The 15,788-nt window shown below is 38.7% G+C and overlaps 1 protein-coding gene across 1 annotated transcript in view; it reads left to right on the top strand.

The window, feature by feature from the left end:
* mboat2a (membrane bound O-acyltransferase domain containing 2a) overlaps window positions 1-15,788 on the top strand; it is a 56,747-nt gene that overhangs the window by 23,835 nt on the left and 17,124 nt on the right. Inside the window, 2 exon segments of the mRNA XM_042501051.1 lie at window positions 2,137-2,282; window positions 8,966-9,043. Coding sequence (XP_042356985.1) covers window positions 2,137-2,282; window positions 8,966-9,043 — 224 coding nt within the window.

The following is a 15,788-nucleotide window of genomic DNA, read 5'->3' as shown; positions in this document are numbered from 1 at the left end:
TAGATAATGGATGGTGCTCGTGGTGTCTAGCCTTTCACTGCTTACTGGCCAGACGGATCTGTTAACATGACCTATATACATGGACGGGCCATTGTGCCTATACAGACATGCATCACTGAACGTGACATCAAACAAACATGATCTGTTCTCAGTGCAGCTGTGTATATTTAACCTTTTACAGTATTTAGGGTAATGGTTTTTGCACTGTTTGCTATATATACATCTCCTGCGTATACTTGCTTCAAATCAGCCCTGTAATTTCGACAGGGTTTTAAAAAGATGTGTACAGTCGTTGACCATGTTTGACCACAAATGAGAGGTGATGTCATTGCACTGGAATAGCAGCTCAAGCATTGCAGTCGCACATATTGGCCTTGTGTGTTGTGCATAGCTTGCATAAAAATAATGGATGTATAGTTACCGTGAAGCCACCCATTTTGGTAATATGGCAATGGCCATCTTTTATTTTTGGAGCCATAGGTGACCACGTTTAAATAAGAGGATGAAGCTGTGGCGGAAAGAGGCGTGGATCTCATTCATAAGTCCTCTTTAAACAGAGATTGCACGAAAGGGCCGCTACATCAAGCAATCCTTTTTTCCATAGAACCAAACTATGGCGGCGTCACGCCATTTGATGATCCAGTATGTGATTTTAGACAGAACACAGGTGAGACTGAAGGGATTGAGGGAGACTGAAGACAGAGAGGGCTGACTTATAGAATGGTAAAATCAATCTAGGAGATTTTACTTTTTGCTTATGTGTGAGTGCGCTGTGATGATGAGAGTGATGAAAAGACCAGCCCCACGGGACACACATAGATCCTTAATACACATCAAACATCATCCCTGAGTCATCACTGTTTACGGGCTGCAGGAACATATGCAGACATAAACACAAACACAGCACTGTGTATTACTTACAGTAATGATGTCAGTGAGAGATAATTAAACAAGAGTGTCTGCAGAGAGGTAGACTCACTGTTATGATGCCAGTTTAATCAGAAAGCTTTAAGATAATCAAACATACTGAATAACACGATCCACATAATATATACTCCACTCTTTTCTGTCTTATTCTGGATAGTTAAGAGTGAGTGGAGATAAAGTGTTAGTAATCAAACAGAGAGGTTTCCATTGTCCTCCCCTCAATAGATCCAGTCAATCTCAGTATTGTCTGGAGTAAAGCCTCTTTGCTGTGTCATTTGGAGACATTAGGAGATGAAACAAGGTCTCAAACCCAGCTTTACTGTGACCTGTCAGACGGAGAGTATTTTCTCCGAAATATGTTTAAAAACAAATATAACACAAGATTACATTTATTGTTAGAAAAGATACAAAACATTTACATTTGAGTGAAAAACACAAAAATCATGTAGATGGCAGTCCCATTACTTACAGTTGTTTTGGTGCACTTCAGCTAAATTGCTATTTGTTTGTGAGAGCTAGCCTTAACCCTTTGAAACCTGAGCAAATTGCCTTGATTTCTTTCAAAAATGTGGAAAGATGGGAATGAGTAAAAAAAAAAGAAGAAATGACCAGAAAATTAGCAAGAAATTAGTTAAAATGACAAGAAAATTACCTGAAAATTGTGTTTTTAAAAAAATAAATAAATAAAGGAAAAGAAAACAAAGGAAACAAGACTTGGCAAAGAGTGCTAAAAATTATATAATTCTGTCATATGATTTTAAATATGTAATTATAAATATGGTTTTTTAACTAGCTTTTTTTCTTTTTCCCTTAACATTTTACCCTAGATTTCAACTCTCCTGCCATATACGCCAGCTTGCTGCAATTATGTTTGAATAGGATTTAAATCTGTCATGTTTACAAAATGTAAGACAAGTTTGGAAAGATTTGTTAAATTTATTTATAATTGGTCCTTGAAAAGTCATGGAAAAGTTTTGAAATTTTGTCCACGACAATATGCCGGAACAGTGGGTGTCCCTCTGCTGTAGAGCTCACCTGCGTAGATATCTCTGTCTGATTACATGACATTACTGTATTTCTTTGTATTTATTCATCTGCCTTATTTTCACTATAATCTCAGAGCTTGGCGTAGGCTCAGCTCCAGATGTCAGTGTTTTTAGATTCCTCCCGATTTCATACATCCGTAACGTTGTTTTTGTGTCTGTGCAGGTTAACTTTGTGGCATGTCAGCTGTTCGCCCTGCTGATGGCTTTGTGGTTTCGGATCTACCTCCACCCTAGTAAGACCAGTCCTTTCATCAGACATGTGGTGGCCACTCTGCTGGGCTTCTACTTGGCTCTCTTCTGCTTTGGCTGGTGAGTCACTCACTGTTTATCCCACCGATCTTTCCTTGTCATCACTGTCCTTTTATACTCTGCTCCTTCCTTCCTTCCTTCCTCACAATTTCTTCCTACAATATTATTTTAGTGGGAACCTTTTCCTGCAGACTGTGGCCATGTCCCAATTTCATGATGTTGTAAATACATTTCTACGCTGTTGGATTGTTTGAAAGGATGTTGTTAATCTCATGGTTCGATTGCTGGTATTTGAAATGTCATGTATTGTTATATAATGAAAGGAGATATTATATAATGAAGTGTAATGAAGTGCCCACTTCTGCTTCAGTTAGTGATTTCCGACATTTCCCACAATGAGAATGTACGACAGCATTTCAGCTAGAGCTGAAAAGATGAGTCGATTTATCAGTTACTTGACAGAAAGTTAATCAGAAACTGTTTTTATAAACTTTTAAATAGTTTATCAAGTAACTGTGCCAAGCATATGGCTAGTTCCGCCTTTTCAAATGTGAGGATTTGAAGCTTTTGTGATACTGTATCTGATGGTACACTGAATATTTTAGTGTTTTTGAAGTGTCAGATTAAAATAGCATTTTCTATACACCACCCAGGGCTCTGGGAATTTTATAAAATGTTTTCTCTATTTTGCATATTTGTGTTATTTTTAACACATAAAACATTTTATTCATTCATTAAGAAATGGGCAGATTAATCAATATTAAAAATGAATATTTACATATAGGTTCACTCTTCAGAGAAGTCTTTCTGTTTGCGCAAAAGATGGTGTCACACAGCATAGCAAAACACATCACTGTATGACTGTACTGCAAAGAGGTCACTATATATAATCATGGAATGAGATGCTTAATCTGAAAACACTTAATATTGCATGCCATATTTGCACGCAGATCGGCCCTCCAGAGTGGGTGAATACTGAGGGAGCCCATTAGCAACATGCTAACATGCTGGATATTTGAACTTTGCTTTAAGGTCCAGACACACCAAATCAACATCAATGAACCGGTGGCAATGAAGGCAGACTGATGCATTGCTTCATGTCAGCTGTGTCTTGGTAAAACGATTCCACCTGTACACACCGCAAAGACTACAGTCAACAGCCCACTAGCACTTACATTTTGCAACCAAGTAAGAGGAAATAACTTCCTATAGCAGCAGACAGTGGTAGTCTGTATTCATCATTGAAAAAGGGAATTGGAAGACTGACAGGATGTATTCTAGACGCTAGTTAGCAGATTAACAGCACAGCTCGATGTTGAAAGATGAATAATTACTTTACGCCAATGAACAATAACACAAACAATTACAAACCCTTCCTGCTAAAGAGCTCAGTTTTTTTCAAAATAATTTTACTTTATGTAACAAGTTTGTTCTGATCTCACGCCCTCTTGACTTCAATATTTGTTTGCTTTCCTGACTTCTGTTTCTCTTGTCGTGCACAGAGGTCAGATGCAGTTTCAGTATGCTGAATCAACCAAAAAAAAGCCAACAAAGGTTGACTAGAGCCAAAGATGTGGGATACACTGCAAAAAGTAGGGTGACAGACGCTGACTGATGGCCGACGGTTGACTGTCATTATGGTGTGTCAGGGTCTTTACATGTGGAAGGGCCAACAGCTTATGAGAGCTCCTGTTCAAACCCTGATTTGGATTAAAAACTGACTGCACATTGTGTCATAATTAAAAGTTACCAAAGCAGAAAGTGGCAGTGAACATATACATTAGTCAAATGAAAGTCAATCCCAGTGCATGTTGCGTTCATAATGTCACAATTAAATTTTATGAGTTGAGTAATACCGTCTTAAATTGAAACAGAATAATGAAAGAGAATTGTGACTTAACAATTTGGCTAATTGTGTCATTTAACGTGAATTTCATTACCTGATTAATAGACTGCTTTAAATATCAGTGGTAATTTTTTATTAACCAGTACTCAATTACAATGTCTGATATGATTGATATTACTCTTACATTTTTATCTACATTCGTGTGTCATCTTTGCAAATAAAATATATTTACAACAATGACCAACACGAGGGAATATTAGATTTAATAGAATAATGGGGTGTTAAGGAGGGCAGCAATGATTATTTTTTATTGTCAATTAATATAAAGTTATTTTTTTTAGATTGATCCATTAATTCTCTTGTCTCATGTTTGGAGTAATAGTTTCTATATGTTTCAGTTTTGTCCTACTTTTAAATTCTCAGCCACTCCATTGAGTTTGCTGTTTCTTCATCCGCATTTGTTCTCCTGTCATCATCCTACACACTTTTCCTTGTTTGCTGCTTGTCTGCCATCACCCTCGTTCTCCCCTCTCTTCTCTGCCGCCTCCCTCGCTGCCTCTTCCCTCCTCTTTCTCCCTCATCCCGTCCTCATTCTCTTCATCCCCGCCAAAGCAAATGGATCGATCGGGCAGTAACGGATATCCAATTATAAAGCTATTGCCCTGTAATAGACAACCCACTGTACCTCTGGCAGAGTGCCTCTCAAAGTACTGCTGTGTGTGTGTGTGTGTGTGTGTGTGTGCGTGTGTGCGTGCGTGCGTGCGTGCGTGCGTGCGTGCGTGCGTGCGTGCGTGCGTGCGTGCGTGTGTGCGCCAGACAGCCAGCTGGTGGAAAAATGCTAACCAGGTGAAATGTTACCTGGTCATCAAGTAATAGGTGATCAGGTCTTATCTCATCACCTTGCTGACTGAAGGTTCATGTACACCATTCAGCTGACACTGAGCTGCGGTTGGATCATGTTATTTGTTGTGGCTGGGAAAGGTCTTAAGACTACCTTCCATTTAAGCTTGGCGTGACGGTGTAAGTGACTCCTATTTCTAAACCAGAGCATGTACTGATGTCTATCAGTGTTGTCAAAAGTAGTGATTTATCAACGATCCCAAATATTTGAAATGGTTTCTATTTGGATTTGATTACGTTGTTTAAAAGACAATAGTTTATTTTTGCTGAACCCAGAACTTTGTGATCTGAAATATTAAATCACATTTAATCTTACTGCCAGTAACAAAACATTAAATTACTGTTAATGTTCACTACAGTCACCCTGCTGTCTCAGCTACTAGTCAAAAAATTGTTGTCATGTTATAGCCTTCTTATATTTATATTTTGATTATTTATTTTTTTAAAGCCCTTAATGTCAAAATGTGTCCCAAAGTATCTAAAATGGTATTGGATATGGATGTTGAGGTGTGCAATCCAAGATAAAAATTTCAGTATTGTGACAGGACTTTTATTTATCATAATGCTAATAATCTGTTATTGTTTCGTACTTTTACATTGAAAAAGTTGACTCTCTCCTCGTGTGAGTAGAAATCAGCAATTGTTCCCATATGTTTCAAATATTTAGTCTATTAAGAAATCTTCAATGCAAAGAAATAATGGTACTAAATTGCTTTTTAATGTTTCAGATGCTGATTGGAAGTGTTAACAATGCCTTTCTCCTTACTCCATCTTCATAAATCTGTTTCTAACATGTGAAACATAAGAATTAAGTGAAGTTAAATGATACACACATAGAAGTGGAGATGTCAGTACCCATTGGCTCAACTATACATCAAACTAGCTTATGAATTTATGAAGATCATAGGCTAATTCCTCCAATCAGAGTGTGCCACCAGATCATCACCACACCTTAAAAACATGCATAAAAAATAAGGAACTGAAAAACAGAATCAGTTAGACAGCACAAGTAAAGTGACTTTATCGTATTCAACAAGCCGTGAATAACCGCTGCTGGTTTATTGGCCAACAAAACAAGTATTGTCAAAAGACTCTTTGTATCAGAAAGATCAGGGACATAGTGTTCCTTAATACAGATAAAAACCAAACCAAAATCAGCAAATCCCATGTTTTCAGAGTAATAAATGTGAAACTATTGTCAGATCAAGCTGACATCAGTTTGAAAAACACCTTTTATCTCGATAGCCTCTTTGTCCAAATGGGCCAAACAATCAATAAATGTGTATCTTTGAAAGCCTGCCAAAGAGTTTTATGTAGCACAGTGATTAAAAGAGCACAAGCTGCTGTAAGTATATATAAGCAGATACATTTAACAAAGGAAGTATTTGGTATTTATTGCGCATGGCCCAGTGCTCCAAGTTATGTGAGGCACTAATTAGAGAAATAATAGTTTTTATCACTTTAAATTTCAGATTTTACAATATCAACTTAAATGCAGACGGATGCAGAGGTTGAAACAAGTCAAATAGGTCAAAAAAGAGATGGAATTATATGATGAACTTCTCAAGCACAGTAAGGTCACAGTAACTGAGAACCCCGCACATGTTGTTTATATGATCTCTGAAAGCCTCTGCCAGTGCAACTTGCTCGTGTGAAATGCATGAATGCATCTATGCACACATGCATTTGCACCCTTTCATTCACACAAACACGGAATATTTAAGCCTTTATTGCATGCACGCGTGTGCGAGCACACACACACAGACACACACACACGGTTATTTCGTAGAGGGCACCTGGCTGAAGCCCTAGAGGATCTGCCTTGCAGATACTGCAGAGTGTTGGTTTATTTTAGGATGTATTCCCTCTCCGTGAGACGCACAAGCTTGTTTTTGAATGTCACTGGAGAAAACTATTGAACAGTTGAAACATTCTCTCAGTCAAAGGGGACTGAGCTCATTTTAGCTTTTCTACTCATGCTTACAGATTGTGCTTGTTTGATAAATCCCATTCTAACCAGTCAGAAGGAATCATGTCTTTAGATATAATTTCCCTCTCCCTTCATCAGAATAACTGCAGTTTGACTAGTCGACGTTTGTATACCATTCCCTACCTCCCTGATACGATTACGATACCGGAGCTAGTGTATTGCCAAATATTGAGTACTGATCCAATGCCACTGTGTGAAAAAAATTAATCAAAAAATCTAACAGCCGTATACTACTAACAGGGATAGGCAGTGTATTGATGTATTGTTGCTAATTCCACATTGGATCTATAAAATGACTGTATCAGGAACATTCAGTATAAATTGTCACAACTTTTCTTTTTTTAAGCCGCTGGCATGAAGCTCTCTTTGGCATTTCTTTTCTCGCATTCTCTCCCATGGCTCTTTACCTTTGACAGCTCACAGTAAATAAAGCTTTCCATTTAAAGGTGCAGCAGTAACAGTTAACATTAAGTCAGGAGCTTCAAATCCACAGCAAAAACATCAGCACTTCCTGCCTGAGACAAGCCAGGTGCTGCATAATAAAAGCACCGGTGGTTCCTCTATGATGAATTTAATTATCACAGGACTTTTATTTAACTGTTTCTAACTGTACTTTATTTAACTTGATTATAACAGTTTTTTATTTAACTTTATTATAACAAGACTTTATTTTACTCAATCATGACAGCAGTTACTTTAACTTTTCTATAACTGTAGTTCATTTAATAATTTTCTATTTCACTACTCTACAGTAGTTTAGGGATCCCAAAATATCAAGATATATATTGTATATTGTGATATAGCTTAAAAATATTGCAATATTAATTTTAAGCCATAAAATCCAGCCCTAATTCTAACCCATTTCTGTGTCAAGAATCGATAATCTGCACATTATTACATTTAAAATATTCTCAATGTTATTTTGGTTGCTACTGAAACGATACAGATCTAGTGATGGAGGGAGTGAACGTCATGTCTGTGGATTGCACGTGGCCACAAAGCAATACAGCCTCTGACAAGCTTGCATTGTCGCCTTTGATGGAAGGCTACAGCGATGATGAAGCAGAAGAAGTTTAAAATAAGTTTCTAGTCTGCAGCGTTTTGCAGTTATACTAAAAATAGTAAATAGAGTACCTTGGTGTCCTGTTTGACATCGAGTGGTCGAATTTTGTGGTATTGGTTCGGTGTATAGGCTCGTGTATACTTGCTGATATCAAATCCTGCATCTTAGGCAGAATTGGAGGAATTTAAATTGACTAGTATCTACATCAGAACAACTCTAATTCTGACGTGGTCTCTCTTGAGAATAAGACCTTGTGTCTCAATGAGACAGTCTGTTGAAACAAAAGTTAAATATGAATATTTTTAACCCCTTATTTGTTGAGCAGTTCATTTAATAAACCCAGCTCGTTCTCCCTTGTTCCCTGCCAACCCCTGATGCCCTTGCCCCCTTTTGTTGACTCACAGCTAACACAGTGTGGCATCTCTCCTCTCCTTGAGGGCCTGACTTCGGTAGCATCACACACTGTGCCCTTCAAAGACCCATCTGGTCGCTGCTGCCGCTGATGAAATGTGTGTTTGTGGAAGTGGACACAAGTCAGAGTTTGATCAGCAGCACACACACACGTTCATGCACAAGTCACTGAAACGTTGCGATGTAAGGAATCTTGTAGCTGGAAGGCATGAAAATCCATTAAAAACGTAATGTGATGGTGATTGTTACTCATCTGCACTGTGACAGCAGATGACACATTAGTGGTTACACAGGTCAGACTTCACATGGCTTATGGTGTGACCGTGATTTCGTAATTCTGTACTGTTATTTCCTCCTAAAGACTGTACCAGATGACAAAGCAGGATGTGGTTGGTGATGCAGAGGGCAAATTTAATATGATATACAGTGTAATGAACATTATCCAGTGATTAACAAATGACAAAGACAAAGACAAAGACACCAGAAAAACAAATGAAATGAGATAAAGTAATTTCTGACATTTGTGTCTGCAGGTATTCCCTCCATTTCCTGGTGCAGAGTGGTCTGTCCTACAGTGTGATGGTCTTCGCTGGCCTGGAGCACATGCACAAGTAAGTGCTGATATGAAATGCAACATTTCATTAAAAAAATGTTCAAAATTTATTTTGCGTCATAGTTCCTGGAATTGCCGTAATTACACAGAATTGTAAAACGCTTATTTTCACACAATTATAAACCTCAAAAAAGCAAATTAAGCATTAAAAATACATTTGTCATTTGTCATGAATCTCAGATTGAATGTTAGATAATTTTGGGCCAATCTTCAGTTTGCGTCCTCTTTCCCTTGTAATGTGCTTTTGAGGCATATGAGCCTGGGTCACGATGATGATGATTCTACCCTCGGGCTTCCATCTGTGACCATGGCTCATCAAGACAGACACACACACACACACACACACACACACACACACACACACACACACACACACACACACACACACACACACACACAGAGAGAGAGGCTCACACATTGTCTTTGGTGTTATTTTTGCCTGAATTCAAGGTTATGAGTGCAGGTGTAAACAGTAGATGTTGCCTCTGGGGAGAGCACTTTAAATAGATAGTAATGAAACATTAATCACAGTAGTGACTGCGCTCAGAATCAGAACCCAATGACAGAGACTTAACCTACAGGACATCTCTGTCCAGTAATATGATATTCAGGGGTGTGCCATACACAGGTACAATTTTTAATGCAATAAAAAAAATCATATTGTTATAATGGAAATATTTCAGCTTGGTCACATAATGATGTCATGGCGTTATGCACAGCAACAACAGGCATAGCTAGCTAGCTTTATTTTTTTACTGAATATGTGAAGGCAAACTGTTACGTTTATGCTTATATATAAAACTATAACACTAACTGTATTGCTATTGTAAGTTCTTGTAATTAATAACAAAATATCTTTTATATTTTTCAGTATTTTGTTATATCATCAGTATCGTTGTCACAAAAACACCCTGAAATACCTTGATATTATTTTAGGGCCATATCACCTCCCCCCAATGGCAATTCAGCATATTTTTGTTTCGCATCACAAGTCACGTCACAGTGCACCTGGAAGTTTAACTCTGTTAGTGTGCTTTTAGCCTGGTGCTCTGTCCCTGTGTAAGTGTGTAGATAAGCTGCTTCCTCTTACTGTAGCTCTTATGAAACTGAAAAAAAATACTGTGGCTGTTACCCAAACCGGCACACCTCCATTCAGAGATAAAGTTCACCGAGTCCCCTGGCTGAAAGAAGGTTCAGCTCAGGGACAAAGAGGAGGAGAAACACAGAGGCAGGACGCACTGACATGTTCGTGTTTGCAGAGGGTGTTGAACCCATTGCCTCAGGTTTTTGCATAACAAATGAATTACTATCTCAGCAGCAGGTCATGATTTAACTGGGGCCCCGTGCTTTTGGTGGCACAGTGTAAAACCCATGAGTCTTTGCTCTTTGACACTTTGGTTCCATAGACAAGGATTAAAAAAACTTCAAGACATTGTCTGGATATTCATGTAAACGGGAATGTGATTTACTGTGATTCCTTTCTCTATACACTTTTGTTTGTCTCTCTTTGGTTATTTGTGTGTTCACTTTAAAAGAAGAGGACAGAACTGTCAATAGCCCCTAGATACTGCCTGTTAAAGGCCTGAATATCACGCCATTATTTCAGCTTCCTGGTCTTTATTAAAGGTCCAATAGCAGAATGGGTGGACAGAGTTGCTTGGCCTGTAAACGGCCAGTGGAGGTAGTAAAAGAGCCAAATGAACATTTGTGGAAGCGGGACCGCCGGCAGGATGAGGCCATAGATGGGACAGATGTTTTGGCAATGTGTAATGTGTGCGACTCACCGTCGGAATATTTAAAAGGCAGCTAGCAGCAGTTAGCCACTAACTCAAAAAAGCAAAACAGCAACCAAAAAAAGTCAAGGAATTTTGGAGACAGTGAGGTCCAGGAGTTCCATATCCTCTGGCGGAGGACGAAATCAGCCGCCACCTAACAAAGATGGTAAATTATTGTTATCACCATGTTATGCCATTGTTATTGTCTAGAAAGTGCTGCCGATGTGTATTTTATATGTCACATTAGAGGTGAATGCTGTTGTGTTTACACATCATGTCCGTCGCGCTTATTTGGATTCCGCAATGCTGGCATGCTGTCAAAAATCTCACAGAGGAGCAGTATGATGTTGCCGTTAACTGATTCTGTATAAAAAGGGAAAGGCGGCGTAAAGAAGGGACTTCGTAGTGGCCCTTAAACGCAATCTGTGTAATTAGAATTTATGTAGGTCTGATATGTAAACCGTTTAAATAGTGGTTTATTCTCTTAGTAAAAACAAAATTGTCAACCATTTTAAGAGACATAAGAAACTCTCACTCTCATTTCACACCGCTTTCCCAGGAATATTAGATGTCCCTTTCACCATTTGTTTCTCGTGCCCTTTTCTTTCCAATCTAATCCTAATTACTTTCTGTCTTTCTCTTTCTTTTTTGTCCAATTTTGTCCATTTTAGGACTTTATCTAGTACTTTTCCCAGTAGGCCATGCCTCCTTTTCATTTATTTTTACAGTATAAAATAAAAACACTGTAACCTTTGCTAATTATATTACTACTAAGTAGAGATAGCATGAAACAGTATATTGCTGAATATACACTTTTTAACCTCCTATAACACATTCCATTACAAGACTTTCTCGCTGCACTGTGGGGTCACGCCCTGAGCAGCACACCCCTCCCAAGTGGACTGTGGCGGGACTTGTGTTCTCTATTTGTTATTTTCCCACTCAGACACTCGACCCATGGGGGGAAGTGTACAGTGAGTGCAGTATGACAGCGGAGTTGCTAAAAGCTTTTTCTGGACTGTGGGAAAGGCTGTGAATGTGAACCCGGCTTAGTGTGGCTATAGACTGACCACTTTGTTCAGCGGCGAGGCTTCATATTACATACTATTCTACTCCTGTGCAGCTCTGGATCTCTCGCTATTCCTTTCTACCACTCCCCTCACTCTCTTGTACAATCCGCCTCGTCCCAGACGCTTACCGACTGAACGCGGCACTGCCCGCTGGTTGACGGCAAGGGGAGTGAGCTGTGAAATCGTTAGATATGGTTTAACCAAAGAGGGCTGTGACAGTAATGCAAGTGCCTGCTTTAATTGATACTCATGAGGAACTGTAACGAAATAATAACTGTTGGAGAACTAAGACAAGACGTGCTATCAAGCTTCATATAAATAATCTTTTCAGGTAATCGTTGTGCTCTATAACCTGTTTTGCTTCATTTTTTTTTAAAAGAAACTCTCTGTTGGTAAATCGAATTTACTGCTGTGCATGTGGTATTTTTCTAGGTCAGTGGTTTTCAATTTTTTTTGCCATGTGACCCTCAAAAAGAAGCAGTCTGTTTGCCCACCTCACCTCATTTCTGCTGGTTTTAACCAGTTTAATCAAAGAATTATTTCTTTGTGCTTTTTTAGATTCAATGAAGAGGTAAAATTAGACAGTGATTCACAAAGAAATGAAGCAGAAATGAGAGAAAATGTGTGAAAAACACAATTATGTGTTGTTCTTTCTGTCCTGCTTATTATCTTGTGATCCCTTGTTTTTGTAAACCTGCTCACTGGCTCTGACCCATGGGATGGGGACCACATTTAAAGCAAATACTGCTATAGTATCTACATATGTCCTTTTATTATCCCAAGCAGTGCGGGTTGACTGGAAGGAAGGGTGATGCGGACAGTTAAGACATCTCCGTCAAGATATTTACCCTCCATCTCAGTCCCAACCCTACAGTTTATAGCTCAAGAGCACCAAAGCAGAGCTGAACCTTTCCACCTTTCACTTCCTGCCAAGTTGCAGACAGCCATTTTTTTATCTGACTCTCGAAATTGTTTCTGCCACTTTTGAATTCTAAACACTGTGAAGTAAAGAAAAAACATTTATTTAATATAGATATCAGTTAAACTTTGTAGAATTTAGTGGCATCTGGCGGCAGAACTGAAAATTCTCCCATTTGCCAAGGTTTGTCCATTTTGGGCTACTGTAGAACAACATGGTGAACCATGTGGAAGAGGACCTGCTCCTTATGTAGTATTAAATTATTGTATTTCAGGCATTTTTTTCTTTATATATATATATATATATATATATATATATATATATATATATATATATATATCCCTATGCTAGTTGCCAGGTCATTGTTGCCTTTTGTTGTCTTTTTTTGCAGTTTATTGGATATTTCTTGCCATGTTGCTCATTATACTTTCCAAATAAATAAAACCAATTTTCTCTGGTTTCAGAGATTTAAATGCTTGTCAGAGTGTCTTCACGAAACAAAACTGATGTCAATTCAGGTGTTAACGTGTTAACACAAGGTACAAAGTGCCACACATTTCAGAGGCATTTAAAATACAGTTTGGTGAAGTGTGAGTAATGATTTCAAATGGCTCTTGAAATATACACATTCACATTTCTGACAATATTAAACCTTATGGATTAAGATTTTGCTCAATTTTGACTGTATGTGAATGTTTTCTTTTTTTTTCAATTACTCAAAGTTTCAACTTCTCTTTAAACATCACAGCAATAAGTCACTAAGAACAACGTGGACATTTTTACCTGCCACTGCCAACAAGTTACCCACATTTGGCGAGTGGTGGGTGCTAATTTCAGACCCTGGCAGGGGCACTGAACTCCAGCTGTCTATGAGGGTCCACTGGCTCATGAAACCACTCCTCTACCTTATAGACATCTCCAGCTCCAGTTACAGCCAACTTATCCTCTGGAGGGCCTGAGTTATAGATAAAAATGAGAAATATTATTCTATCTGTAACATAAGCATGCAATTTAATTGAAATTCATATTAGTTTTGGTGTGAAAGCATGACTGTGAACCTGTCTGTGATAAGTGTGCAAATTACTGACTCACAGTCGCATGCTGAGCAGATGGAAATTTCCTCTGGGTCTGTGTATGCATTTCAGCAAGCATGAAGTGTGCCTCAAGGCATTTACTATGTGTACACAACCTCAGAGAGAGGTCTTGGAGTGTTCAGACGTTTATTTATGTCCTGTTTTTTTCATTTTTGTTGCTCGGTGTGCAGTGTGTATCCATACCTGCGGCTCCTGTGTGGCTTCTTGTCTCCGCGTTGACCTGTCTACTGCTGTCCCACAGTGGGAGGCCAGTCTACTTTAGTCCCAGGCTCCGTCGATTGCCTCGAGTGGAAATGAAACACCCCCCTCTGAGCTCTGAATTACACAAACACAAATCAGAGGAGGATAAAGACAGGATCCTGGTGGGCCCGCTGCAAATATAGCTGCTGCAGCACATATAGTAGCTCATATCTTAGCTCATGACTGCAGGAGAGTCTGCTGCCAGTAGAATAAGCTGATCTCGGTGAAACAGTGCTGTTGCTAAGGATTGAAAATGTTAGGAGAGTCAACAGAAAAACGTTAAGCTTTCTTGCTCAGTTAAAATGTCTATTTTATGTAATTTAGTCTGCTGTTGAGCATATTTAGTCTTTGTGTCAAGAGGTACCATTTCTGTTTTTTTTATTATAGCAAAGAAAACGCTCTGTTCAGCAGGATATTGTCACTAGCTTCAAGAAAATGTCAACTTAGTGAAAATCCTATCATAATAAAGTAAAACAGGGCTACTTATCTTATTCCGCAGGCAGGATATTTGTTCAGGTATTTCTTTCTGCACTATTTAACCCACGTGTGAACTAAGAAAAGAACAAACTATATATTTTATAGGTTTTTAAGTGTATTGCAGTGAATAGTACCCAGTCTGAGGACCGCTCTTTAGTTCTTGAGTTCCTAAGGTCTAGCCTGAGAGGATACAGTAGAAATGAGCTTTTGCTTTGATTCGCACTGAAGTCACAGTGCACTTATGTTAATATATCTCCCTTTTTAAATAACAGTACCCACAGCTCAGTTCTTATAATTGTCTGTTAATAACCATGAAGGTCAAGGCTCAATCCCATTTCTTATTTCTATTATTGTATTAGGAATACATGCTGTATGTTTATTGTCTGAATTTGTTTCGCACTCTATGTTGAGCCACAACTAAGACCATTTTCTGTCACATCAGACAGTTTTCTGAATCTGAATCTGCCCCTACCCCTCAATTTCAAGTAACCCTTTGTCGCTTAGAACAGAGTTACAAGGGTTAGTGGTTGAAATCTCCCCCTATGAAATGGAAAAACCCTTTAGGACCCTGATGCGTCATCAGGAAGTTGTTGATGATATTAATGGTATTATCACAATGACATTTGCCATTTATGTGATGGAGATAGAAAAGTATGGACGCTCGTGATTTGGTCACACTCAACTTTCACACTATTAATGGATCAAACAAGTCATCAAGTAAAAACACTCCTGGGGTTCCTGGTAGAGCAGGTGTTACGTATACAAAGGCTATGTCCTTGCTGCATCATTCAGTTTAGTTCCATGTCATCCCCTTTCTCTTCCCCTTTCACACTAACGCTGTCCTATTAAATAAAGGCAAAAAGCCATACATATAATCTTGCAACAAAAAAACCAAAACAAAAAAACACTGCTTCATCACCAGGGAGTTAGCAACTCGTGCTTCCATCCTGCCAGTCTGCACTAACATTGGAGGAGCGGTAACAAGTGCAGAAACTTTGCTGCTGGACTTCAGTTAAATTTAAGGTGTCATGTACCACCAAAAGGGCAAAATGCGACATGGAAATATATCCAAACATGACGCTGTCATGCAAGAGTCTGCAGTAACAATTTAACATGTAACTACCAAGCCATGAGCATGCTTCTGTTACCACTTTTTTGTTCTGCTTGT

This window comes from Plectropomus leopardus, chromosome 14 (genome assembly GCF_008729295.1).
Source record: "Plectropomus leopardus isolate mb chromosome 14, YSFRI_Pleo_2.0, whole genome shotgun sequence".
Lineage (NCBI taxonomy): Eukaryota > Metazoa > Chordata > Actinopteri > Perciformes > Serranidae > Plectropomus > Plectropomus leopardus.
This window is presented reverse-complemented; position numbering and strand designations above follow the sequence as displayed.